Source organism: Pongo pygmaeus, chromosome 11, assembly GCF_028885625.2.
Source record: "Pongo pygmaeus isolate AG05252 chromosome 11, NHGRI_mPonPyg2-v2.0_pri, whole genome shotgun sequence".
Classification (NCBI taxonomy): domain Eukaryota; kingdom Metazoa; phylum Chordata; class Mammalia; order Primates; family Hominidae; genus Pongo; species Pongo pygmaeus.
This window is the reverse complement of record NC_072384.2, coordinates 35,169,134-35,196,651: the sequence shown is the minus strand read 5'-3', so window position 1 is coordinate 35,196,651 and position 27,518 is coordinate 35,169,134. Positions and strand designations below refer to the sequence as shown.

Sequence of the window (27,518 nt, the reverse complement as noted above, 5' to 3'; positions counted from 1 at the left end):
AGCAGTCCTCCCACCTCAGCCTCCTAAGTAACTGGGACTACACGTGCATGTCACCACACCCAGCTAATTTTTTGTATTTTTTTGTAGAGACAAAAAAATGTATGTTGCTCGGTCTGGTCTCGGATTCCTGGGCTCAAGAGATCCGCCTGCCTTAGCCTCCCAAAATGCTGAGATATACAGACATGAACCACCTCACCTGGCCTTTAGATTTTTAATAAATGTCTTTTATCAGGTTAATGGAGACTTTGTTCATTTTCTGTTATGAATAAATTTTGAATTTGTCAAATACTTTATCAGTATTTGCTGTGATTTTTTCATTGTTGTTTGGATATAGTGGGCTATAATAACAGAAATCCCTGATACTGTTTTTCTGGAATAAATACCGTTTGATCACTACGTATTATTTTGTGTATGCAGCTGGGCATGGGCAACATAGCAAGACCTCATCTGTACAAAAAATGAAAATTAGCCAGTGTGGCAGCACATGCTTGTAGTCCTAACTACTTGGGAGGCCAAGGCACGAGGATGACTAGAGCTCAGGCATTCAAGGTACAGTGAGCTATGATTGTATCACCACACCCTAGCCTGGGTGACACAGTGAAACCTTGTCTCTAAAAATAAACATTTTTAAAATAAATGTTGTGTATGTGCCGAATTCAATTTGATAATTTTATTTAAATTTTTTTCATTTTGATCAGGTATACACAACAAAATTCATTTTAAGTATACAGTTTTATGAATTTTGGTAATTGTATAGAGTCAATTAACCTTCACCATACTCAAGCTACAGAGCATTTCCACTGCCCCAGAAAGTTTCATAGTGTATCTTTATAGTCAGTCCCCATTGCTAGCAACTCAAGGTCTGTTTTTGCCTTTTCTAGAATTTTATGTAAACAGAACAATACAGTATGCAGTCTTTTGTATTTAACTTCTTTCATTAAGCATAATTTTTTTAGATTCATCCAAGCTGTTGCATATATTAATAATGTTTCTTTTTATTGAGTAGTATTCTGTAGAATAGATATACCATAATTTGTTTATTCATTCACCAGTTAATGGATATCTAGGTAGCTTCCAGTTTTTAATCTATAATGAATAATGCTGCTATGAGCAATCATTTGCAAGTCTTTATATAGACATGTTTCTATTTCTTTTAGATAGATACCTAAGAGTAAATTTTCTGGATTATATAAGTGTACTGTCTTGGTCTGTACTACTATAACAAAATACCATAGATTGGGTAATTTAAAAAAACAAATTTATTTCTCATAGTTCTGGAGGCTGAGAAGTCCAAGATCAGGGTGCCAGCAGTGACTGGTGAGGGGCCCAGTCCCTTCTTCGAAGATGGTGCCTTGTTGCTGCATCCTCTGAAGGGAATAGATGCTGTATCCTCACATGGCAGAAGGAACAGAAGGTCAAGAAAGGGTCTAAACTACTCTCCAGCCCTTTGATAAGGTGGATAATCCATTCGTGAGGGCACAGCCTCATGACTTAATCACTTCCCAAAAGGCCCCACCTCAATACCACCACAATGGGGATTAAGTTTCAACATGAATTTTGTTTTTTGTTTTTTCTTTCCAACTTTTATTTTAGGTTCAGGGGGTACATATGCCAGTTTGCTACACGGGTAAATTGCATGTTGAGGTTTTGGAGTAAAGATTATTTCATCACCCAGGTAATAAACATAGGTAGTTTTTGGTTTTGTTTTGTTTTGTTTTTCTCTCTTTTTCTGGAGTAGGTGTTTGTAAGAAAATGATAGGTAGTTTTTCAATCCTCACCCTCCTCCCACTCTTGACTCTCATGTAGGCCCCGGTGTCTATTGCTCCTTCTTATGTTCACATGTACTAAATGTTTAGCACCCCTTGTAAGTAAGAACATGCAGTATTTGCTTTTCTGTTCCTGCATTAATTTACTTAGGATAATGGCCTCCAGCTATCATGTTTTTTGCAAAGGACATTATCTCATTCTTTTCTATGGTTACATAGTATTCCATGCTATACATGTACCACATTTTCTTTATCCAGTCCACTGCTGATGGCCATTTAGGTTGATTCCATGTCTTTACTATTGTGAATAGTGCTGTGATGAACATACATGCCTATGTCTTTCAGGTAGAACGATTATATTCCTTCCATGTCTTTACTATTGTGAATAGTGCTGTGATGAACATACATGCCTATGTCTTTCAGGTAGAACGATTATATTCCTTCCATGTCTTTACTATTGTGAATAGTGCTGTGATGAACATACATGCCTATGTCTTTCAGGTAGAACGATTATATTCCTTCCATGTCTTTGCTATTGTGAATAGTGCTGTGATGAACATACATGCCTATGTCTTTCAGGTAGAACGATTATATTCCTTCCATGTCTTTGCTATTGTGAATAGTGCTGTGATGAACATACATGCCTATGTCTTTCAGGTAGAACGATTATATTCCTTGGGTATATACCCAGTAATGGCATTGTTAGGTTGAATGGGTAGTTCTGTTTTACGTTTTATGAGAAATTTCCAAATTGCTTTCTATAGTAGCTGAACTAATTTACATTCCCACCAGCGGTGTTTAAACACTTCCTTTCTCCACAACCTCACCAGCATCTGCTATTTTTTGGCTTCTTAATAATAGCCATCCTCACTGGTGTGAGATGCTACCTCATTGTGGTTTTTATTTGCATTTCTTTAATGATTAATGATATTGAGCATTTCTTCATATGCTTGTTGGCTGTGTGTCTTCTTTTGAGAAGCGTCTGTTCATGTCCTTTGCCTGTTTTTGTTTTTGTTTTTTTTTTGTATTTTTGGTATAGATGGGGTTTCACCATGTTGGCCAGGCTGGTCTCAAACTCCTGACCTCAAGTGGTCTGCCCGCCTCAGCCTCCCAAAGTGCTGGGATTACAGGCGTGAGCCATCGTGCCTGGCCCTAACTGATATTTTTAAGTGAATATATATAAAATACATTACTGTATAGATGGGTTAGATAAGAATATGTTTTTTAACATAGGCTACTGTGATCTCTGGAAATTTTTTTTTCTTTTTTTCTTCACTGTATATATTAGGATCTGGAAGTATTTAGACCATTAAAATAGCCTGGGTTTTGTTGTTGTTTTTTGTTTCTGGGCTATGGTTATAGACTTCTAAGTGACACTGCCTTTGGCAAAGTCTAACCATAAAGAAAATACAACATTCTCCGAATTTATGTTTCAGTTCAGTTGGCTGGCACTTGAGGGTTTCTCTAGATTTTGAGTTGTATTTGCTACCTGCTGTGTCAGTTTCTCAAAAGTCAGGTAGACTCAGATTAATACAAACATTTTTATTTTTCCACTTTCTGCCAAATGTCAACATCTGCACAAATGATTGGCTAACTCACTAGTCAAAGTAGTCCTTTGTTCACTACATGGTGTTGTAAACCAAAAAGTGACTGAGGCAGATCTCAGCTGAGTAGAGGTTTATTTTGCCATGGTTGAGGACGCACCTGGGAAACAAAACACAAGTTACAGTTGGATCTGTGACCCGTGCTTTCTACAGAGAAGGTTTGGGGAACTTCAATATTTAAAGGGGAAAAAGCAAGCAGGAGGGGAAGGAAAAAAAAAAGGAGGGAGGGTAGGCAGTGAGGCAAGTGGATACATTATTGAGAGGCTTTGATTAGGGCTCAGTGAATCTGCATTTTACATGTGAAAATAAAGGAGTAGGGGGAAAGTCAATTATGCATTTGTCTCAGCTCAGTAAATCTACATTTTGCGTAAGATAAAATAAGCATTGTGAAGTTACAGCCATCTGGGAACAAAAAAAGGTTTTTTGTGTGTGACTCAGTTCCCAAGTTTAACTTTTCCTTTGGCTTAGCGAGTTTGGGTTCCCAAGACTGTATTTTTCTTTCACAGTGTCTTACATTTCCTCATCAGTACAGCAGAACCCACACCACCAGCCCCTGATGTTCTTTCTCCAGATGGGCTGCATCTGCCATTTCTTCCCCTTGCTCAGCCGTAAAATGTTGTCCTTTTATCCTATCAGACCCGGGCAAACCTTCAACCCTCCTTTCCCTAGGCCTGCTTCTGTCTCCCAACACTTACAGGAATGAATCTTCTGCTCCTACAGCTGCTCAGGATCTTCCAAATACTCACCTGTCCATTCACTATATTGCAGGTTATTAAACCAATGAAAAACGTGACCATCTTACTATCAAAACCGTGTGGTTTTGGCGCTGTGAGAGGTGGGTGGGAGGGCAGCCACTCCCGGCCCTGGGCCCAGGCCTGGAGCTGGCACCCTTGGAGCGATGCCGGAGGGGGCCCCGGGCAAAGCCTGCACATCCACTTGGACCTGCACACCTTCTACCACTGGTGGTACCAGAGCCCTCAGAGTGAGGGCCACTACATTCACTCGGACCCCAAGATCTCGGCCAGCTACCGCTACAGCCACCACAGCCCCCCAGACGACTTGGGCTCCAGCTTCTACATGGAGCTGGGGCCCTACGGCTCCTGGGACCCCAATGTCCTGGTCCCTTCCAGGTATACACCTGGCATGGCTGATGGTCACAGGGAACCCTCAGATGACCTGGTGCCTGCCATTCTGGACACCACCCACCAGTGCAGATCCAGATGACTGGATCCACATCCAACCCCACATCCACATCCAACCCCACAAGGTCAGGATGACATCACTGTACATGACAACATCAAGTATATCATTGACATGAATGGCTCCCATGGTGCATTTTATCCCCATAAGAAGCATGGGCAAGAGCACCCCACTGTTTTATATCTATGACTCATACCTGACATCCCTTGAGTTCTGGACCCACCTCCTGACACCAAACAGCCCCCACTATGGGGTCTTCATAGCACTGCTGGTGGAAGAGGGCCACACCCATGATGTCCTGGCCACGGGGTTTGACGGCATGTCCACCTACTTTGTCTCCAATGGATTGTCCTGGCCACGGGGTTTGACGGCATGTCCACCTACTTTGTCTCCAATGGATTCTCCTGGGGCTCCTCCCATCAGAAGTGGAAAGCTGTGAAGAACTTTTATGACGCCAACAACCTCATGTTCATTCCCAGCGTGGGGCCTGGCTGCATAGACACTAGCATCCGGCCCTGGAACGACCACAATAGGGAGAACAGGGTCAATGGCAAGGACTATGATAGGGCCCTGCAGGCGGCTGCGATGGTGAGGCCCAAGATCAGCTCCATCACCTCCTTCAATGAGTGGTCCAAGGGCACCCAGATGGAGAAGGCCACTCCCAAGAAGACACCCCAGCCTGTATTTGGACTACCTGCCTCCTCAGCACAGCCTGTACTTGGAGCTGACCGGCTGCTGGGCGAGCACTTCATCAAAGAGAAGGTGCAGTGGCTCAGGTGAGGGGCCTGTAAACAGGGGTGTGAGGTGCTAATGCCCTTGTCTCTCTGGAAGATGTCACCACATGGGGCTCAGCTGAGGTTGGAGGCACTCACTCCTTCCCACGTTGGCAGCTGAGTGCTTCTGGGTGGCCCTCAGATAACCCAGTTATCTGGAAATCATCCTGAGCGCTCTCAGGTTCATTGAACACTTGCTCCTCAAGCAACTTCCTATGTGCCAGGTGCCAGGGAAAGCTTGACCAAGGAGCGGTCCCTGTCCTGAAGCTTACAGGACCCAAGCTTTCCTTATCCGGTGCAGCCTTGTAGCTAGTGCCTGGGCACAGGTGTTTTTCTTTTTGCAGTTTTGCCCGGTGCTAGGAGTTCAGTTCTTTTTCCTCCAAAAAAATACCTCTGAGTGGCTGGGTGCAGTGGCTCACACCTGTAATCCCAGCACTTTGGGAGGCTGAGGTGGGTGGATCAGGAGTTTGAGACCAGCCTGGCCAACATGGCGAAAACCTGTCTCTACTAAAAATACAAAAATTGGCCAGGCATGGTGGTGGGCACCTGTAATCCCACCTACTCAGGAGGCTGAGGCGGGAGAATAGCTTGAACCTGGGAGGCAGAGGTTGCAGTGAGCCAAGATCATGCCACTGCACTCCAGATTGGGCGACAAGAGCAAGATTCTGTCTCAAAAAAAAAAAAAAAAAAAACCCAAACCTCTGTGCTCCAGAGCCTACTTTTTCCCAGGTGCATATTTAGCTCCAGGGAGAGGACTAGGAGGACACTCCCCTCCCTTTAGCTGCCTGAACTGAATGAGGCCCACTCACTAAAGCCATGTCCAGTGCTCCTGTGATTTGTGGTAATTAAATATGAACTGGTATTCTCAAAACACACACACACACACACACACACACACACACACAGTTTCACACCTAATTTTTCTCTAAAATTTGTTACTTTGTCTCTTTCACTAGGTTTTGTTTTGTTTTTTGGGGTCTTTTTTGAGACAGCATCTCACTCTGTTGCTCAGGCTAGAGTACAGCGGTGCCATCTTGGCTTACTGCGGCCTCTGCCTCCTGGGTTCAAGCGATTCTCTTGCCTCAGCCACCTGAGTAGCTGGGATTACAAGTGTGCACCACCACCCCCAGCTAATTTTTGTGTTTTCAGTAGAGATGGGGTTTCACCATGTTGGCCAGGCCGGTCTCGAACTCCTGACCTCAAGTGATCCACCCACCTTGGCCTTCCAAAATGCTGGGATTACAGGTGTGGAGCCCCCGTGCCTGGCCTCTTTAACTAGGTTTTAAACAATTTGGTGTAGCAGCGTGGAATCAGAAAACTTCAGGTTCAAATTCTGACCTGACACTAGGTGTGTAATTCTGAGCACAGAATTCACATCTGTAGAGTGGCATTAACGATGCTTACCTTGAAAGATCATGAGGATTAAATGAGACCCATAAGCGAAGACTCTTCTACAGCTCCTGACATATAAAATATATTCACTAAGCAGGTATTATTGTTAATGCTATGGGTAGGGACCACATTTTAAACTTTTTTTTTTTTCTTTTTCATACAAGGTCTCTCTCTGTCACCCAGGCTGGAGGGCAGTGGCAATCATAACTCACTGCAGCTTGACCTCCTGGGCTCAAGTGATCTTCCCACCTCAGCTCCCAAGGAGCTAGGACTACAGGCACACACTATCACACCCAGCTAATTTTTTATTTGTTGTAGAGAGGGAGTTTCACTATGTTGCCCAGGCTGGTCTCAAACTCCTGAGCTCAAGCAATCTACCTGCCTCAGCCTCTCAAAGTGCTGGAATTACAGGTGTGAGCCACCATGCCCTGACCACATTTAAACTTTTTGTAGTCCCATATTCATAGCATAATGATGAGTATATGGCATGTGCCTGATACTACAAATTGATTGCTTAGTTTTGGGAGTTCAGAGATAAAGCTGATAATAATAAACCAAACATAAAATGTATTTATACTAGAAGTTTTATTTTTACATTCACATCTGACAGTTTATTATGTACATTTATGTCTGATAGTGTGTGTGAATATATTTAGTTGAGAGATGAAAATATGACCCATAGGCCTTTCTTAAAAATGAGCTAAGACACTTTGCAAAATCTTACCACTTTTTCTCTATAGTCTTTCTTCAAATCATTATGTATTAGCTTAATTAAAATGAGCTGGCAGACTCATAATTGCTACCCAGAATGTTAAACTGGTAGCTGCCACTGTTTCTCATGGATAAAGATACCATACTCCTAGAGCAAGAAAATTCTCTGCTTTCAATGTCAGTAATATTGAAGGAACTTTTTTTTTTTTTTTTTTTTTTGAGGTGGAGTCTCACTTGGTTGCCCAGGCTGGAGTGCAGTGACAGGATCTTGGCTCACTGCAACCTCTGCCTCCCAGGTTCAAGCGATTCTCCTGCCTCAGCCTCCCGAGTAGCTGGGATTACAGGTGCCCACTACCACGCCCAACTGATTTTTGTATTTTTAATAGAGATGGGGTTTCACCATGTTGGCCAGGCTGGTCTCGAACTCCTGACCTTAAGTGATCCTCAAACCTCAGCTTCCCAAAATGCTGGGATTACAGGCGTGAGCCATTGCACCCGGCTAGGAACTCTTCAAATACCTTTTTAAAACCTTATTCTTTAAAAATATTCAGCTTCCCTGGTGATCATGAATTGAAACAACAGTGAGGTGACAAACTGGCAATGAAAAAAAAATGTGCTTATTGTTCACCACAGGGTGGAGAATTGGGAACTTTGAGGTGCTGTTGGTGGAGTATAAACATACATCATTTCAGGCAGGCACAGTTTAGCTGTGTGTATCAAAATGTGAATGTGCATATCCTTTAACCCAGTAATGCCTCTCTCTTAGAATTTAGCCTTAGCTGGGTGGGGTGTCTGGCATCTGTGATCCCAGCTACTATGGAGGACTGAGGCAAGAGGATCGCTTGAGCCCAGGAGTTAAAATTAAAGGCTGCAGTGAGCTATGAGTGCGCCACTGCATTCCAGCCTCAGTGTCTCAGTGACACAGCGAGACCCCATCTCTTAAAAAATAAAATAAAAAAAGAACGTATCCTAAGAATACAGGTGCACAAAACAAGATGTGTTTAAAGATATCTATTGTAGCATTGTTTATACCAGAGAAAGAAATGCAAACAACCTAAATGTCCATTAGTAGAGGATTAAATAATGCTATATCCATATTGTACAATGTTAATCAGCCATTGAAAAGCACAGTACAAGAAGTCCTCACTTTGCATAATTATGTGGGACCCTAAAAATGACCATGCAAAGCAATGTTAATATTCAAAGGGTAAAATATGATTGTCCTATGATCTTTAAAAATTTTTGTCAAATGTTAAAAATTCCCTTACTGTTGGTTATAAGAATATAGAGAAATGAAAAAAATAGTGGCCAGGCACGGTGGCTCATGCCTGTAATCCCAGCACTTCGGGAGGCCGAGGAGGGCAGATCACGAGGTCAGGAGATTGAGACCATCCTGGCTAACACAGTGAAACCCCGTCTCTACTAAAAAATACAAAAAAATTAGCCGGGCGTGGTGGTGGGCACCTGTAGTCCCAACTACTCGGGAGGCTGAGGCAGGAGAATGGCATGCACCCGGGAAGCAGAGCTTGCAGTGAGCCTAAATCCTGCCACTGCACTCCAGCCTGGGTGACAGAGCGAGACTCCGTCTCAATAAAAAAGAAAAAAAAAAGAAAAAGATAGTGAAACTAATATTTATTTAGTGTACTATAATTTAAAACATTAGAAACATTGAAAATTAAAATGGTTTATGCCTTTGTAAAAAAAATTATGAAGAGCAGTTTGAACAATGCTTCGCTTCTTGTGGTGTAACTTTAACTATAGAATGACTGTTTGTTTTTTTAAGAGACAGAGTCTCCCTATGTTGCTCAGGCTGGTCTTGAACTCCAGAACTCAACCAATCCTTCTCCCTCGGCCTCCCGAATAGCTGCAACTACAGGCACACACTGCTGCACCCAGCTTGGGGTGACCATTTCTTCTATGCTTTGGTGAATTGTCATACTCCATCCTATATTCAGATCAGCTTCCAACATTTTATCTGTTGTGCTTTCAAAACCATGAAATCTCTTCAAAATATTTTAATGTGAATTTTTTTTGCTATTGTTACTTCCTCTAGGAAATCCTCATCCTTTCCATCACAACCTCTTTCCTCATTTATGGTATATACCTGGAGTTTCTCAAAAGGTGGCAGTGTCGATACTCCCATGGTCAGCTATTTCTTAGGCAATGTCATTTATGTTTGATGCAAATTTCACTTCCAGAGTTAACATGTTTTGTTCCTTTGCTGCACTGTCATCTTTGTTGACTAATGCCCTCTTTTGAATATCTATTTTTAAAAATATCACATGGATTCATCAGTGGGAGACATGGAGGCAACACAACTACACATTTTGCTCTCTGTGCATGAACTGAATAACATGTACAGTGACTGATCACCAACAGATTTTGAAAGAAATGACATAGCTGATCACCGATTATGACACACATCTGTTATTTATGGAGTAATTTCTGACCTGAAGAGGTGACAGTGTATTTTATGCAATTACTCACAATTAATATACCATGGTAACTGAAATTTGAACCACATTGAGGGACTGATGTAATTTAACTTGACAGAGGTAACTGAAAATAATATATATCAGAACCACCCAAAGCAAGGACTACCTATATGTGTGTTCATTGTCATTGAAAGCTCTTCCTGTGAGCTGGACATTCTCTTTGCCCTTGCTTTCTCCACTTACTGCCCTTTTCCACTCTGCTGTGTGTCCTGGGAGGCCAACCTCTATGGACTGCATTAACCAAGCACCTTCCCTAATGGCTTCTAATTGGCTTTGGTCATTGGAAAACACCAACAGATCAAATGGAGGGAGAAGAGAAAGGTCAGGATATTTATTTTCTTTCTTTGCTGGACCACATTCTAGCCATAGCTACTTTCCTCTCCTGAAGGCCACAGCCTCCTCTCTACCAGTACACATGCTTCTTAGACCCCACTAGCTGCTCCCTCTCTGCTCCTTCAGACCTAAAGGTGGTAGTAGTTTCATCAATCCTTTCTGTTTCCTTTAAAGCTTCCCAGATCTTTATGGCTTCTTTACATAACTCTTCAACCATATTTTGTTTGAGTGGCCATATGTTTCTGACTGACCCTGAGCTAGATAACATATCATACTGCTCAGGGAAATTTATATGCACATATCCAAATAGTATATGCATTCGGAGGTCTGAAAGGATGCAAGCAGTAACATTTTTAAGCAATTTCCTTTTTCCCATCTGTTTGTAAAAGTAGATTACATATATTGATGGATTATTTGGGCTTCAAAATAGTTATTCATTTTTCTAATTTAGTCAAATCTATTATAGAAATTTCCAAATTAACTATTCTACCTTTTTTTTTTTTTTTTGAGACGGAGCTTCACTCTTGTTGCCCAGGCTGGAGTGCAATGGTGCGATCTCGGCTTACTGCAACCTCCACCTCCCGGGTTCAAGTGATTCTCCTGCCTCAGCCTCCCAAGTAGTTGGGATTACAGGCATGTGCCACCACGCCCGGCTAATTTTGTGTTTTTAGTAGAAACAGAGTTTCTCCATGTTGGTCAGCCTCGTCTCGAACTCCCAACCTCAGGTGATCTGCCCACCTCAGCCTCCAGCCAACTATTCTACGTTTTAACATATTCAGTCAGATATATCTTTGAATGAGTGTTCTTATAAATCTGTTCTAACAAAGAAGAGCAGATCATGCAGCAATTCATATTTAAAAATTGCTAGCCAGGCGTGGTGGCTCACGCCTATAATCCCAACACTTTGAGAGGCTGAAGTGGGAGGATCGCTTGAGGTCAGGAGCTCAAGACTAGCCTGGGCAACACAGCAAGACCCTGTCTCTACCAAAAATAAAAAAAAAATTAGCTGAGCATGGTGGCACGTGCCTGTAGTCCCAGCTACTCAGGAGGCTGAGGCAGGAGGATTGCTTGATCCCAGGAGTTCAAGGCAGCAGTAAGCTGACTCCAGCTGGGGCAACAGAGCAAGACCTTGTCTCTTAAAAAAACAAAAAGAAAAAGAAATTGCTGAACAGAGACAAGTTTCTGGAATTAAATAAGATTAGCTGTTGTCTTCTTTCTTAGACTAACTCAGAACCTGCTTTCTTTCATAACAGACTCCCACATCTGGACTGTCACTGGGTCCAATTTGGGAGAGCTAACATTTCCACTTTGCAAGAAAACAGGCAACATCCACACTCAGCTTTAGTGCTGAGTGGCTTTAGGCCACAGCCTCCACATAGCAAACTTAACATTTGCTTCAGAATGAGACTCAGTTGATTTTACTTATGAGAAGCATTAAAATGCTAATTCTGAAACTCCTTTGTGTTCTTAGTATTGTCACCAGAATACCAGAATATTCAACGAGGCAAGCAAACATGATGGGGCTAAACACATATACAAAATAGCTTTTGAAAATGCCTATGTAGATTTATCATTTGAATTGCTAAAGGTTCTGGGGTGTTTTTTTATTTTTATTTTTATTGTAAGGTGATAGGAAAGTAAAACATTTCTTGGATGTTTTTGAAGAAACCTATCATAAAAGAGCACCCTAAAGAAGATTTGTTTACTGGAATTCCTTGCCTTTGCCTTTAAAAGTCTACCATTTCTACAGCGATAGCTGTAGAATGCACTCCACTGGTTTCACGTTTGTGAATTGTATTAGGCCATTTTTGCATTGCTATAAAGGAATACCCGAGACTGGGTGATTTATAAAGAAAAGAGAACTAATTGGTTCATGGTTCTAACGTAGGCTGTAAGGAAGCATGGTGCCAGCATCTGCTTCTGGTGAGGGCCTCAGGAAACTGACAATCACAGTGGAAGGCAAAGGGGAAGCAGGCACGTCACATGGGAGGAAGAGAGGACAGAGATGCCACACACTTAACCAGATCTCACATGAACTCAGAGTGAGAACTCACTCATCACCAAGGCGATGGTGCTACACCATTCATGAGGGATCTGCCTCCATGATCCAAAACACCTTCCACCAGGCCCCACCTCCCATACTAGGAATTACATCTCAACATGAGATTTGAAGGGGACAAATACCCAACCCATATCATGACTGAAGACAGATTTATTCAATAAATAACATTTTTACAGTGCCTCACTTTTTGTAAGACATTCAAAAAGTGTTATAATAATAATAACTTCTTGGTTTCTTTGCACTTCCCAAGTCCAGAATACATGGAACTAGTAACTAAATAACTATTGAACAGAACCTTCAAACAACACTGCTCTGACCCATCTACATGGAGTGCTGCCAGTTTTGAGCTGTGCCTAGCACAGGAGAGGGCTCTAAAGCAGTTGCAGGCTATGGTTCAAGCAGCAGATCCTATGCTACTAAAGGTATCTGTGGTAGGAAATGATGCCATGTAGAGTTTATGGGAGGCCCCAGTAGGAGAATCACAACACAGACCTCCTAGGTTCTGGAATAAGACTATGCCATCTGCAGCAGAGAACTATACACCATTCAGAAAAGAGACCCTGGCTGGCTACAGGGCCCTGGTGGAGATAGAGAACCTAATTATAGGACATCAAGTGACTGTGCAGCCAGATCTTCCCATTGTGTGCTGGATTCTTTCAGATTCACCAAGTTACAAGGGCTAAAAGCATCCTAGGATAGTAGTTGCCATCTGGGCACAGTAGCTTACACCTGTAATCCCAGCAATTTGGGAGGCTGAGGTGGACGGATCACTTGAAGTCAGGAGTTCGAGATCAGCCTGGCCAACATGGTGAAACCCTGTTTCTACTAAAAATATAAAAAAATTAGCCGGGCATGGTGGCACACGCCTGTAGTCCCAGGTACTCCGGAAGCGGAGGCATGAGAATCACTTGAACCTGGCAAGTGGTTGTTACAGTGAGCAGAGATCTCACCACTGCACTCCAGCCTGGGTGACAGAGCAAGACTCTCACACACACAAAAAATGTGTACACACACACACATATATATAGTAGTTGGACACTTGGGATTGGGCACGAGTAGAAGGACCCAAGTAAGCTGGATAATAATCAGGACTCCCAGAGTTTCATGTCATCACCACTGTTGGGTCTGTTCTCTTCCTCAGCTCAAACTTATGGTCATGTTTGGAGTTGGAGGAAGAGGGAAAAAGGAACCTCCCTTGACACCAGCTGGCAGAGGATGAAAAGAGCCATGTTTGTTTCACGGTTGGGCTGACTTAGTAAGAGGCTGCTACTATTATACTACAACAACTTAAGGTTGGCCTTGAAAGACTTAAAATCTTTCCAATGGGCAGTGCCTCTGGTTATGTATTTTGTATGGAAAGGGAAGTGGCCCAAGGTAAGAACAACATACATGCATTTGTGGACATTAGTGAATGGCTAGGCTAATTAGGGGCTTGGAAAGAGAAAGATTGGAAATTTAGGGGCAAGGAGGCTTGCCCAAAAATCATATGGATGGAACTACAGAAATAAGAACAAAATGTAAAGATCTTAGTATCATATGTTAACACTCACCAGAGAATATCCACCATGGAATTCTGGTGGACAGAACAACTTGACCATTCAACGTCAACCTGCCTCTGTCATCAGTCACTGCAAGTCTAGTACAACAGTCTCATGAAAGTAGACAGGTGGCAGGGATGGAGGCTATGGACCCAATGTGGGTTCCCACTCACTGAGACTGATCTAGTTTCTCTCACTGCCAAATGTCCTATTGTGTCTGGAATTTATTCCTTCTGGTGGGTTCTCGGTCTCACTGACTTCAAGAATGAAGCCGTGGACCTTTGCGGTGAGTGTTACAGCTCTTAAAGATGGTGTGTCCGGAGTTTGTTCTTTCAGATGTGCCTGGAGTTTCTCCCTTCCAGTGGGTTCGTAGTCTCGCTGACTTCAAGAATGAAGCTGCAGACCTTCACGGTGTCACAGCTCTTAACGGTGGTGCGGACCCAAAGAGTGAGCAGCAGGAAGATTTATCTTGAAGAGCGAAAGAACAAAGCTTCCACAGCATGGAAGGCGACCTGAGCAGTTGCCACTGGCTCAGATGGCCAGCTTTTATTCCCTTATTTGGCCCCGCCCACGTCCTGCTGATTGGTCCATTTTACAGAGCACTGATTGGTCCATTTTACAGAGTGCTGATTGGTCCATTTTACAGAGTGCTGATTGGTGCATTTACAATCCTCTAGCTAGACAGGAAAGTACTCCAAGTCCTCACTTGACCCAGGAAGTCCCACTGGCTTCACCTCTCACTGTCTGCCAGCAACAGAACTCAATGCCAAGCCCTCAGTGTGGCAACATCCCTGGAGGAAACCAACCACTCACTTCTTAGCAAGTTGATAACATTGGACCCTTCCAACCTCCAGCAGCAATTCACCTTTACTGGACTCAGCACATGTTCTAGGTATGTGTTGGGAGAAAAGCTGAGTGTTGGGAGAGAAACTAAGGCAGGGCTTGGAACATGTCTGGGTCCAGGGTCTAAAACCCCTCGTGGCCTCTGGAGTGTGTCTAGATTTGCTGGCTCCTTGCTTCTGGCACTCCCATTATCTCAAGTAGCCATATGTCTCAAAGAAAATGCTAAACCATCACAGCTGTACCTCATTTGCTTGATACACTGCTTCCTTTCAACCCCTACATCCTCACCACCTGTTTCTTTGTTTGATCACCAATAAATAGTGTCGGCTCCCAGAGCTTGGGGACTTCATAGCCTCCAAACTAGCATTGGCCCCCGGTCCCATTTTCTTTCTTAACTTGTCTCTTCTCATTCCTTTGACTCTGCCGGACTTCGTAGCCCCCACAGCCTGGTGTTGGGTCTGATCACCCCAACAGGGGTTTTCATTTTCTGCCTTTGAGGTCTCATCTAGTAGCAGTGTCCCAGCATTTATAAAGTTTGATGCACCAACATGGAATCCCCCACAGCTCAGACTCAGAATCCCACCTTACAGCAAAGCAATAGGCGCAATACCATGGGATCTATGGGTTGAGGAGTCTGGCCCTTGGTTAAACACCTATTTGTGATTTTTCAGGCCTGACCATAAGCAATTACAAAGACTACCTGGCAGGCCTCACAGGGAAAGCTGCCCTCTCCATGCCATTCATGGTGCACAGCCAGTGCATCCTGGTTTCTAAAGGAAGTTGCAGTCAAGGACTCAGGCTCCCCTGGCCAGTCATGGTCTTCATGCATTTACATTCCGAGCCTGGTGCCTTTGTCTCTGGGTCACCGTCTGAGACCTTGGGCAGAGGTCCTCCTTGGCCTCCTCTGCTGAGGTCTCCTTATGGGGGGAGGAGGAAGAACCTTGAAGACACTTTTTCCCCAATCTGACTGAGCACCCAGGACTTTTTTACCCCAAACCCTCTCCACTTCAGGGTCCATAAAACTGCTGGAGCCTTTTGCCCAAGAGACCGCCATGTCTGTGCTGATGCATCTGACCCTCATCCACTGCATCATTTCATAGGGGAAATGAAGCAGGAGTCGGCACTTTCTCCAGCTTTAAACTCGCTTTTACCATCGCAGTAAGTGATTAAAGGCTTCACTTTCATTTTTGGCTTATTGCTTTAATCAGCTACTCTGACAGCTCACTCTCCCAGCTCCACTGAGTTCCTGACACTGATCCTATTACTCACTGAACTGCCCAGAAGCTTCATGACTTATAGGGTGATAGAAGGGCCTTTTAGAGGCTCAACCAAGGTGCTGGCTTGGAGATGTTATTGTGCAAGGCAGGGGCACCACCTCCAAATATGGTCTATGCCTTAACTCAGCAACTGTTTTAAGATGCATAGTCCAGCTGGGCACGGTGGCTCACGCCTGTAATCCGAGCACTTTGGGAGGCTGAGGCGGGCGGATCAGTTGGGGTCAGGAGTTTGAGACCAGCCTGGCCAACATGTTGAAACCCCGTCTCTACTAAAATACAAAAAAAAAAAAAAAAAATTAGCCGGGTGGTGGGCGTGGAGATTGAGGCAGGCGAATCACTTGAACCCAGGAGGCGGAGGTTGCAGTGAGCTGAGATTGCACCACTGCACTCCAGCCTGGTGACAGAGGGAGACTCTGTCTCAAAAAAAAAAAAAATCAGCTGGGCGTGGTAGAGCACACCTGTAATCCCAGCTTCTCGGGAGTCTGAGACTGCAGAATCGCTTGAACACGGGAGGTGCAGGTTGCCGTGAGCCGAGATCGCACATTGCACTCCAGCCTGGGAGATGAGAGTGAAACTCCATCTCAAAAAAAAAAAGATGCATAGTCCCCATGAGGTAGAATACAAGGGTCCAGGATACAAGAGGTGGAAGGAGTGGCCCTGCACACCAGCTCTTCCGGTGATCCGCTTGGGAAATTGGTGCTTCCTTCCCCACAGCTGGAGACTCTGTGGTTCTATACATCCTAGTTCCCACAGGTCTAACACTTGCACCAGGAGACACAAGAAGAGCTCCTTGAAACTTGAAACTGTCGCTGCTGCTCTGCCATTTCAGGCTCCACATGCCTGCCGGCAAGCCAAAGAGTCATAATATTAGCGGGTTTAACTGACCTGAGCAGCAAGAAGAGGTCAGGTGTCTGTTATACAGTGGGAGCAGGATAAAGGTTTGACACCCAGGTAATCCAGCACTTCTCATACAACCACTAACCAGTTTTGACAGTAAATGGACAAGTATACCAGCCATGGCCTGAAAAAGTATGGTGACCAAAGACTTAGGTCCTTCAGGAATGAAGGTCTGTGTCACTCCGCCAGGTAAGCCACCTAGACTAGAAAAGGTGCTAGCTAAGAGGGGAATCTAGGAATGGGTGGCAGAGGAGGGAATCATGATCAGTATCAGTTTTAGGCTCAAGTTCAGCTCCAGCCGCAACAGCTGAAGTTCGTCCTATTAGCCTTCCTCTTGTAAGTTTCCTTAGGAACAGAGGCCAACCAGGATCCTGTAGGTGCTGTTCTGAAGTGCAGTCGTGTTACTATACAGAGCAGGTACTAGGGTGGGCTCTAGTGGATGGCATGATGTGCAGCCCAGAAACCTACTTTAGTATCTCATTGGCTATTGACAGCTCATAGCTAACCTCTCTCCCTAGGAATTGCCCTTGACTAAAATAAGCTGGTTCACCCACATTTACACTACTTCCCCAAGGGCAGCCTGCATCCCATGACTGGTTGATGCTGGGTAAAAGGCCCAGCCCCCTTGCCTGATTTGGAGCCACTCTGAAGGGCCATCTGAGCTGCAGAGCTCCCTGTGGGCTCCACCGAGGTCTTTGTTGCAACTGCACAGCAGTTCAACTTCTCCCTCTGCCCATTCATGCCCTCCCTGTCCCCACTAGCTATTGATCCCCAGAGCACTCCCCAGTAAACCTCCTGCACACCGATCTCCATTTCTGAGGACTAAGACAATGAGGAAGATGTACTCTCAGAGTGTGCACCCTTTGTGTGAAATGCAAGAGGAGAGAACACCCTTGTACAAGATACAATGGAACAATCCAAGAAATCCTGGTTGAGTGCAATCCACTGAACTGGACTGATTGAAAGCTGGTGAGGTGCCCTAGGAAATTATTAAAATATATGTAAGAAGTAAACATGGTCTTATTTTTCCCCTTTCAATTTGACAAGGAGAAAAATAGTTGTAACAGCACTATCATATGCCTGTGAGGATGTGCAAGTTTTCTGGAGGATACTTTGGCAGATGTATTAAGAGCATTAAAATGTGATTCCCGGGCTGGGCGCGGTGGTTCACGCCTGTAATCCAGCACTTTGGGAGGCTGAGGCAGGTGGATCACGAGGTCAGGAGATCGAGACCATCCTGGCTATCACGGTGAAACCCTGTCTCTACTAAAAATTTAAAAAAAAAAAAATTAGCCGGGCGTGGTGGTGGGCGCCTGTAGTCCCAGCTACTCCGGAGGCTGAGGCAGAAGAATGGCATGAACCCGGGAGGCAGAGCTTGCAGTGAGCCCAGATCGCGCCACTGCACTCCAGCCTGGGTGACAGAGCGAGACTCCGTCTCAAAAAAAAAAAAAAAAAAAGTGATTCCCCTTTGACTCATTAATTTCTCATCAAAATTATCTAAAGATTTAAATTTGTAAAAATATACTACATGGATGGTCTTTATAGTAATAGACTTAGCCATTAAAATAATACAAAAATATATTTATCAACTGAAAAGATGTTTGTGATATACTGTTGAATTTCTTTTATTATTTATTTATTTATTTATTTGAGACGAGGTCTTACTCTGTCACCCAGGCTAGAGTGCAGTGGCACCATCTCAGCTCACTGCAACCTCTGCCTCTCAGGTTCAAGGGATTCTCCTGCCTCAGCCTCCCAAGTAGCTGGGATTACAGGCATGCACCACCACGCCTAATTTTTGTATTTTTAGTAGAGACGGGGTTTCACCACGTTGGCCATGCTGCTTTCGAACTCCTAACCTCAAGTGATCCACCCGCCTTGGCCTCCCAAAGTGCTGAAATTACAGACATGAGCCACTGCACCTATCCTGAATTTCTTTTAAAAGGAGCTTATACAATAATGAAGTTCATATGAAAGGATGAAATTCATCAAAATATTAAATAATATTTCTGTGTGGTACAATCTGGGGTAGTTTTTATTCTTTTTGCTTTTCTGTATTTCTGCTTTCCTTCAATAAATGTATATTATTTGCAATTTTTTAAATTATAATTTGCTATAAAATAAGAAATCAGTGATTTTTTTGGCCTCCCAGTAGATTATCTCTTTTTACAGTAAATATCCTAATTAGGATCCTTTATTTCTACTGTACCCTCGTACTTTGATTTCACTTTACACTTTATGTATTTTGGTACAGTTGCATATCACTCTGCACATTGTAGTTGTGTTCATATCCTACCTCCACCATTAGGTTGTAAGTTTCCAGGAGCCCTATCCACAAACACGGCTGCCCACTGCAGGATACCCCAACAGAAGGATGGACTGAAGGACAGCAGAAGACTGAAGGACAGAATGCACACACTGAAACGAATCATATCACAGAACACATCAGCCCTTCATTCTTCTTAATTAGGAACCTAACAACAAAACCCCCACATACCATGCCCTTGGATATTTTAGCTGAAGTCACACTAGGAATAAACTAGCCATCCTTGATGCCTGCCACATACTGTGCAACTAAATGCTTTCTACAAAGCTGCCACCATTCATACAATCCTCTCTGCACCTGCTGAAAGCACCATGGGCTCTTTTTGTTTTTTTTTGTTTCATGTTTTGTTTTAATTACTTCAGAATAACTTGCATTCAGATCAGAAAAAATGTTCCATTTGGTTCCACCTGAATTTCTTGAAAGTGCACCTTTTTCTGAGCTCCCTGTCAACCCAATGATCTGTTAATCTTTTTTTTTTTCATGGACCATACATGAGACTTAATGGTCTGCTATTTCTAGGATATCTCCTGGGGCTCATGAAAGTGAGGGTCAACCCATGCTGCCTGTGCAGCCTCCTACAGCTGCACATGAGGAGTACAGATCTCTTTTATGTCTAGAAGAGTGGGATGTGAAATTTTCTTTTTCAATCTCAAGCCATGGAGATGGGTTTTATATCTCTGTGAAATACTGGGTGATTCTTGGGCTCTATAATATAATAACAGAAGCAATTTTCTTGTTGAGGCTCAAAATCAAGAAGGAATGAATTGTATCAAACTCTTCAGTGTGCTCCAGTGCACCTCGCCCCCTAGAATGTAAGCTTCATGAGAAGCACGGACTTGTGTCTGTTTTGTTCACTACAATATCACTAGTACCTATCACAGTACCTGACGCAGAATGATTGAATACATTAATGAATGGAGCAGTGTGGGGATGGCTGAGATTTTAGAGACATCAGGAAGCTTCTAATCCCCAAATAATCCTTTCCCACTGACAGACTGAAGCCTGTAATTCTAAGATCAGAACTAATGCATTTGCCTTAAGGTTCTTATTTTACTTAAAATGAAAATGCCATGTGCATTGATAAGAGAATAAATTGATACGACCTTATTGAAAAGCAATTGGGCAGTTTATGAAAACATAAAATGTTCATACCCTTTCACCCAGGACTAGCTCTTCCAGAAATTTAACCTCCAGAAATACATGCATGCAAAGATGCTAATCGTACTGTTATTTCTAATGGAGGAGCAGAGAGCAAATAACCTAACCTAACCTAACCTAAATATCCATCTGCAGAGGATTGGTTAAAGACAAGAAATTTAATCACTGACTCATGTCTTTGACCAATGTCAGAGATTCTCCAGGGCCTTAACCCCTCTCTCCTTCAAGGTGCTTCTGAGAGGCATGAGCCTGTTCCTCATGGGGACGATAGAGAAGCCTGAGAGCCACAGAGGGCAAGAGTCATCACTGAGTGACTCAGAGCCCATATGGAGCTGGAATGAGAGACAAGTGAACCTGGGAGGATCTTAAGGGGGACATAAAAGCATTTTATAGTAGCTATAAAACAGGAGTAAATTTGTATGCAGCTTCGTATTTCTTAATTTATAATATAATGTGAAGTAATTTAAAATGATAGGTTATTATGAATTGAGGAGTATATGAAAGTTAAAAGTGAGTGTATCAGCCAGGTTCTCCAGAGAGCAGAACTAATAGGAGAGAGAGAGAGAGAGAGGGAGATTTATTATGAGGAACTGGCTCATGCAATTAGGAGACTGGGAAATCCTATGAGCTGGCATCTACAAGCTGGAAACCCAGGAAAGCTGGTAGGTGGTTCAGTCTCAGCCCGAAGGGCTGAAAACCAGGGGAGCCAACGGTGTAAATCTTATCTGAAGGCAGAAGATGAGACGAGATGTCCCAATTCAGGCAGTAAGGCAGGGAAAAGAGGGCAAACTCCTCTTTCCTCTGTCTTTTGTTCTATTCAGGCCCTTAACCGACTGGATGGTGCCCACCCACACTGGGCAGGCCAATCTATTATACAGATTCTATCTATTCAAATGCTAATCTCCTCCAGAAACCCCTCAAAGACACAAGCAGAAATAATATTTAATCTGGGCAGCCCATGACCCACTCAAGTTGGCACATAAAATTAACTCTGTGTGTGTGTGTGTGTGTGTGTGTGTGTGTGTGTGTGTGTGTGTGTGTATGGAATTCTGGTGTTCAGCTTTTGGAAAAACTAAGAATTATGTAAAAATAACTAAAAATTGCCATTATTTGCACTTATTTTGTTAGACATCATAGTCGAACTTATTTTGTTAGAAATCAAGATCAAACTTTGCTTATTTAAGTAATTAGGAAGAAAGTCATACTGCTAAAAACTGGTTAGCAGCTAGCATACATTTGTTGTTGTTGTTGTTAATAAGAAGTAGAACAGGCTGGGCACAATGGCTCATGCCTATAATCCCAGCACTTTAGGAGGCTGAGGCAAGAGTATAGCTTGAGCCCAGGAGTTTGAGACCAGTCTGGGCAACATGGTGAAACCCTATCTCTACAAAAAATAGAAAAATTAGCTGAGTATGGTGGTGCACACCTGTAGTCCCAGCTACTTGTGAGGCTGAGGTGGGAGGATCACCTGAGCCCAGGAGGTCAAGGCTGCAGTGAGCTGTGATTGTGCCACTGCACTCCAGCCTGGGTGACAGAGTGAGATGCTGTCTCAAAAAAATAAATAAATAAATAAAAAAGAAGTAAAATATACCAAATATTTTATAAGATGAGGGTTGACTGCATTGAAAGAAAATATTTCATAATATGAGAAATATCTTATTGAATATTGCACACCACCCACAATAAATCATGTAACTTTTTAATCTGCTGGTTTTATTTAGTGTAAGTTGAAGTGTCAATGATTCTGGAAAATATTACAGTTATATTTAAAATAATGAGCATCACTAACCTGTACTGCTACAGCTGTTTGAAGGATGTTTCCTTCCCAGCTAAAAACATGTCTCAGGAAAAAGAACCCTTATGTTTTAGAAAATCATTCTGAAATATCTACAAATGAAATGATACAATGTCTGGGATTTGCTTCAAAATCATAAGGTAATGGTAAGAAACCGTGTACTTTACCTCTGTGATCATCTTTCCCTAACCCATAATCACTGTCTAATCATGAGAAAAACATTAGACAAATCCCAGCTGAGAGACATTGGCATTAAAACTATGGAAAGTCTGAGACGCTGTTACAAACCGGAAGAGTCTAAGGAGACATGACCACTAAGTGTAATGTGGCATCAGGATGAGATCTGGGAAGAGAAAAAGAACAGTAGGGAAAAACTGGTGAAATCTGAATAAAGTGTGCAATATTAGTTAATACTAACATACTAAAGTTGGTTCCTGAGTTGTAATAAATGTATTATAAGAGTGTAAGATATTCACAGTAAGGGAAAATAGGCAAGGTGTATTTGAAAATTCTATACTGTCTTTCACAACTTTTGGTAAATCCAAAGCTATTCTAAAATAATTTTTTAAAAAGAATCATGGATGGCCGGGCATGGTGGCTCACACCTGTAATCCCAGTACTTTGGGAGGATTGCCCGAACCCAGGAGTTCAAGACTGACCTGGGTGACATGAGGAAATCTTGTCTCTTCAAAAAATATAAAAATTAGCCAGGAATGGTGGTGCACATCGTGGGAGGCTGACGTGGGAGGATCGCCTGAGCCCAGGAGGTCATGGCTGCAGTGAGCCATGATTGTGTCACTGCATTCCAGCCTGGGTGACACAGCATGACCCTGTCTCAAAAAAAAAAACCAAAAAATAAGGCCCCAGTGTGGTGGCTCACACCTGTGATCCCAGCACTTTGGGAGGCCAAGGCAAGAAGATCGCTTGAGCCCAGGAGTTTGAGGCCAGCCTGGGCAACACAGCAAAACCCCATCTCTAAAAAAAATACAAAAATTAGCCAGGCGTGGTGGCATGCACCTACTTGGAAGGCTGAGGCAGGAGGATCACTTGATCCCAGGAAGTCAAGGCTTTAATGAGCCGTGATTGTGTCACTGCACTCCCGTCTGGGTGACACAGCAAGACCCTGTCTTTAAAAAAAAAAAAAAAAAAAATTTTAGACTTCCAGGTTTTCAGCATAAATCACATTGTACAGTTTAGGTACAATGAGCCATCATTATCAAGGGATAGTGTTATATCGATGTAGAGAATTATTTACCAGTCAAGTTCCCAATGCCAGCCAAAGGCCAATCTTGTGAACAGGCCTTTCTAAGGATAGCAATCAGGCCTGGGCACCAGTGCACACACATAGCATACAACTTTCTGGGGTGTGACAGAGATATTTCATAACTCATACCCTCCTCCTGTTGTGGAAGTTATCCCTACAAACCTCACTTACAGACCTCATCTACTATTCTGATTCAGAGATACATGTCTGAAGGAGGAAGGGAACACCTGTGAGATATGGAGAGCTGAGAAGAGGAAGCCTTGAGTTTCTCAATGAGCATAGCTGAAAATCAGCCCAGAGCTCTGCACTATCATTTTTGTTTTTTCCCTTCTGTACATGGGACTTTAGTTCTGAGAAATCTATCCTGAGGATAGAAAAGGAAGAGAAGGGAGAAGAAGAAAAATGAGAAAGAAAAGAGTGAGGCCTTTTGAGAGGATGGAGTAGAATCGGGTTAGCTCAATCGGGTTGTGAATATCCAGGAAGCACTGTTGAGTTCAAGCTTCCTAAAATATGTACAAGTGGTGATGTCCAGTAGGCAGGCAGACTCTGGAGCTGGTAAAGGGCTGTAGGACACAGAGCCTCAAGTGTTCATTTTCTTTTCTTTTCTTTTTGAGACAGAGTCTTGCTCTGTCGCCAAGGTTGGAGTGCAGTGGTGCGATTTTGGCTCACTGCAACCTCTACTTCCTGGGTTCAAGCAATTCTCTGCCTCAGCCTCCCGAGTAGCTGGGACTACAGGCACCCACCACCACGCCCGGCTAATTTCTGTATTTTTAGTAGAGATGGGGTTTCACCATATTGGCCAGGCTGGTCTGGAGCTCCTGACCTCAAGTGATCCACCCACCTTGGCCTCCCAAAGTTCTAGGATTACAGCATGAGCCACCGCGCCCGGCTGAGTGTTCGTTTTCGGTTTTTGGTTTTTTTTTTGAGAAGGAGTCTCACTCTATCACCCAGGCTGGAGTGCAGTGGCACGATCTCGGCTCACTACAAGCTCCGCCTCCCAAGTTCAGGTCATTCTCCTGCCTCAGCTTTCCGAGTAGCTGGTACCACAGGTGCCTGCCACCACGCCTGGCTAATTTTTTTGTATTTTTAGTAGAGACAGGGTTTCGCCCTGTTAACCAGGATGGTCTCGATCTCCTGACCTCGTGATCCGCCCATCTCGGCCTCCCAAAGTGCTGAGATTACAGGCGTGAGCCACCGCGCCCGGCCAAGTGTTCATTTTCAAATGAGGTAATACATATAATTACAGATACACAGCAACACACCAGCATTGAGCTTTTTTGTTAAACTCTGTAAATATCTTGTGAATAGTGTATTTGTACATATGTTAAAATAATTACTTGAGCTTCTGTCCATTCTGTTTGGCATTTTAAAATCTTTTCAGGCCGGGCGCGGTAGCTCATGCCTGTAATCCTAGCACTTTGGGAGGCCGAGGTGGGCGAATTGCCTGAGCTCAGGAGTTTGAGACCAGCCTGGGCAACATGGTGAAACCCCATCTCTACTAACATACAAAAACAAAAAAACAAAAACAAAAAAATTAGCCGGGCGTGGTGGTGTGCGCCTGTAGTCCCAGCTACTCAGGAGGCTGAGGCAGGAGAATTGCTTGAACCTGGGAGGCAGAGGTTGCAGTGATCCGAGATTGTGCCACTGCACTCCAGCCTAATGACAGAGCGAGACTGTCTCAAAAAAAAAAAAAAAAAAAAAAAAAGAAAGAAAGAAAGAAAAGAAAAAAAAGAAAAAGAAAAAATTTTTCAATAAGTTGGATTTGGTGGTGGCAGGAAATCCCAGCTACTCGGGAGGCGGATGCAGGCAGATTGCTGGAGACCAGGTGTGTTCAAGGTCAGCCTGCACAACATAGCAAGACCTCATCTCAAAAAAAGAAAAGGAAGAAAAAATATTTTTAATATGCAACAAGCCTCAAAAAATGGAAGTGGTCCCCGTTTCTCTTAATGTCTTGGAGGCCAAAAAAAGGTACTGGTTGGTGAAATACACATATAGATATCAGATAACGTCTGATATCATCAGTACCCAGACGTTAATTAACGCCAAGGGAGTGTAAGGAGTCGCCGAAGAGAGCGACTTTATGGGAAAAGAAGGCTCTGGAACCAGAACATTTAAAAGACTCACTGAAGGAGAGGGGCCTACAAAGGATGCTAACCAGGAATGGCCAAAGAGATGGCAGAAAAACCAAGTGAAATGGTTAGGGAAAGATGGGGGAAAAAAACATAAGGATAACTCAAGCCAATAGTGCATTTTAAGAAGGGTATTAAGGCCGGGCGCTGTGGCTCATGGCCGTAATCCCAGCGCTTTGGGAGGTCGAGGCAGGCAGATCACCTGAGGTCAGGAGTTCAAGAGCAGCCTGGCCAACATGGCAAAAACCCTGTCTCTACTAAAAATACAAAAATTGGCTGGGCATGGTAGCGGGCGCCTACAATCCCAGCTATTCAGGAGGCTGAGGCAGAAGAATCCCTTGGACCCGGGAGCTGGAGGTTGCAGTGACCCAAGATCGCGCCATTGTTCTCGAGCCTGAGCGACTGGGTGAGACTTCATCTGAAAAAAAAAAAAGAAAAGAAAAAGAAAAAAAAAGATTAATCAAAGTGTCAAATATTTCTTTCTTTCTTTCTTTCTTGAGACGGAGTCGCACTCTGTTGTCCAGGCTGGAGTGCAGTGGCATGATCTCGGCCCACTGCAACCTCCTACTCCCGAGTTCAAGTGATTCTCCTGCCTCGGCCACCCGGGTAGCTGGGATTACAGGCATGCACCACCATGCCCGACTAATTTTTGTATTTTTAGGAGGGACGGGGTTTCTCCATGTTGGCCAGGCTGGTCTCGAACTCCTGACCTCAGGTGATCCACACGCCTCGGCCTCCCAAAGTGCTAGGATTACAGGTTGTGAGCCACCGCGCCCGGCCAATGTCAAATATTTCGCTGATTTTCCTCGGTCAGCACCACCACAATAATTGTGCCACCTTACCCATGCAAGGTTTAGATATCTCTTTGACCCTTTTACAGGGTTTTGTACTGTGGTTTCCATTATTTCCTCCAACTAGACAGCAGAAGCGGGAGATTTGAATCTTACTCATTTTTCTCTTCCATAGAGTCTTACTCCGATCGTTCAATTAATATCAGTGGACTGATTTAAAGAACATTTGAAAAACCACTCGGACAAAACCCTCTGATTCGAACTTGTTCCAGCAGCCAAAAATACCCGCGGGCCACGTCTACACTGCGCAGGCGCAAAGGCAGATGGGCTTTTTCCAGAAGGGCTTTGCATTTGGCGCGAAATCCCTTTCCGTGGCCGGGGGCTCTTGGAGAAGCGCCGTTCATTGGTCAGGTTTGGCGCGAAATCTCCGGCTCTTGTGTCACGATTGGTTCCAGCCTTGCAGGTCGGAAGAGGGGGCGGGGCGGAAGCGGCGGCGGCGCGCGCAAAGCTGCAGCGTCTGGAAAGAAGCGACTTGTGGCGGTCGAGCGTGGCGTAGGCGAATCCTCGGCGCTAGGCAAATATGGACCTCGCGGCGGCAGCGGAACCGGGCGCCGGCAGTCAGCATCTGGAGGTCCGCGACGAGGTGGCCGAGAAGTGCCAGAAACTGTTCCTGGACTTCTTGGAGGAGTAAGTCGGCGAGCGCCCGGGGCCTCGCCCGCCTCCGGAGCCTGCGGTGTCTGGGCCGGGCGGTGCCGTGTGGGCGGCGGGTGTTCCGGAACCTGGGGGTCGCGCGTCCGGGAAGCGCCTCCCCGCCCGCCCCCCAACTTTAGGCTCCGAGCCCAGCAGCCGCGAGGAGTCTGGCACAGGCTGGGTTTTTCTGGACTAAAACCCATCTCGAGCCCTAAGACGTTCGTGCCGAGTGCTCAGCGCTTTGCTTCTGTCACTTGATGCTCACCACCCCGCGAGCCTGGTATTTGCACGGCCCCCGGTGACCGGCGCGGAAACCTGGGCTCGCTGAGTATATTAACTGGGCCGCTGGGTGCGGCCGGTTCGAGTGGGAGGCCGAAGTGCCATTGAATCCCGTCGGTGCCTTGCTGGGCCACCCAGCCAGGAGCCTGGTGCTGGGTGGGGGTGCGCAGGGCCCGGGCCACCCTCGCCTCCTGT

The 27,518-nt window shown here is 44.3% G+C and overlaps 1 protein-coding gene and 1 pseudogene across 2 annotated transcripts in view; both read left to right on the top strand.

Moving 5' to 3' along the window:
- Positions 1 to 525: 525 nt before the first annotated feature.
- LOC129031539 (glycoprotein endo-alpha-1,2-mannosidase-like protein) lies at positions 526 to 26,910 on the top strand (annotated as a pseudogene).
- Positions 26,691 to 27,518, top strand: part of MCM6 (minichromosome maintenance complex component 6) — a 36,340-nt gene continuing 35,512 nt past the window's right edge. Inside the window, exon 1 of one of the 2 annotated variants that reach the window (XM_054477883.2) lies at positions 26,691 to 27,041. In XM_054477883.2, coding sequence (XP_054333858.1) covers positions 26,935 to 27,041 — 107 coding nt within the window. In that variant the 5' untranslated portion in view covers positions 26,691 to 26,934. The remainder of the gene's footprint in view (positions 27,042 to 27,518) is intronic. The other variant, XM_063647424.1, reaches the window with a different exon arrangement.